The following is a 1,105-nucleotide window of genomic DNA, read 5'->3' as shown; positions in this document are numbered from 1 at the left end:
CACCTGAGGACAGCGCGCGTCCACAGGTACGGTCCACCTGAGGACAGTGGAGGCCGAGTGACAGCAGGTAGTGCTTCGGTTGGAGGACAAACAGTTGAACTGAGCAGCAGACGCAACACTGAAACGTGTCCAGACACAACTTTAATGTGAGATGAAATGAACACACAGATGTGACTGAAGCAAAAGAAACCGCTCCACCCACCAGCTCCAGCAGCTCCAGCAGCTCCACCAGCTCCACACCACGACAGCAGACAGACAACAAACAAAGTGCACGTTACGTTTGACCAACATGCCCAGAAGTGACAGTAACTGAAAGAGGGTTAGAGGGACAGGGTGGAATGTTCCGGGCTCGTCCTGGTGACGGACGGCGCGCTGGACGCAGACGGACAGGACCGGGTCTCTGCGCAGGTCAGTTACACGTCCTTCTTTTTGACGATGAGAGGTCCAACGTTGTCCCCGGTGTCCTCGTTGTGCTTGGTGTGGGCACCATCACAGAAGGGAAACTGCAGGAGACACGGTTTTAAACTCAACTCGTAGGAAGAGACGGATCGGTCCGTTCGGTCCCTAACCTTTTTGGACTTCCAGCAGCGGCAGTACACAGCCTTGGTGCCGATGTCCTCCATGTCGAAGCTGTGGACAACCTTGGGGCTGTCTTTGCTCACGCATGTGTTCACCTGGCTCTCCTTGCAGCACCTGCTGCTCAGGTAACGGCTGACGAGGAACCCTCCGGCTGCTGCGAGGACCGCCACCGGCACCGCAACCACCAAATGTTCTGCAGGGATGCAAACACACGACAGGAAGCGGTTGAGCACCAGTAACCTTCTTACTGGTCCGTTCAGCTCGTTACTGGTTCAACTCTTCACTGACCATTACACCAGGAACAGTGAAACGGAAGCCTTGCTGGTCAGGACAAGATATTTCAAGAATGACCTAAAGGCAATAATCAATAATGAAATCAATCTGTGTAGGCTGAAGCTGCACTGTGGACCACGTGATGCTGTGCAGGACCCGAGGTCCTGCTCTCGGTCTGGATTAGCTGCTCCGTTTAATCTGAGATGGCCGACACCACCCGTGACCGCCTGCAGGTGCCGACACCACCCGTGAC

General features: G+C 55.0%; 1 protein-coding gene across 1 annotated transcript in view; it reads right to left on the bottom strand.

Annotated features, from left to right (window-relative positions):
• Nucleotides 1–124: 124 nt before the first annotated feature.
• Nucleotides 125–1,105, bottom strand: part of zgc:110843 (uncharacterized protein LOC541492 homolog) — a 1,486-nt gene continuing 505 nt past the window's right edge. Inside the window, exons 2-3 of the mRNA XM_037675434.1 lie at nucleotides 570–772; nucleotides 125–503 (exon numbers count right to left, since the gene is read on the bottom strand). Coding sequence (XP_037531362.1) covers nucleotides 414–503; nucleotides 570–772 — 293 coding nt within the window. The 3' untranslated portion in view covers nucleotides 125–413. The remainder of the gene's footprint in view (nucleotides 504–569; nucleotides 773–1,105) is intronic.

The sequence above is a fragment of the Nematolebias whitei genome, chromosome 4, assembly GCF_014905685.2.
Source record: "Nematolebias whitei isolate Nwh7 chromosome 4, NemWhi1, whole genome shotgun sequence".
In the NCBI taxonomy this organism is placed as follows: domain Eukaryota; kingdom Metazoa; phylum Chordata; class Actinopteri; order Cyprinodontiformes; family Rivulidae; genus Nematolebias; species Nematolebias whitei.
This window is presented reverse-complemented; position numbering and strand designations above follow the sequence as displayed.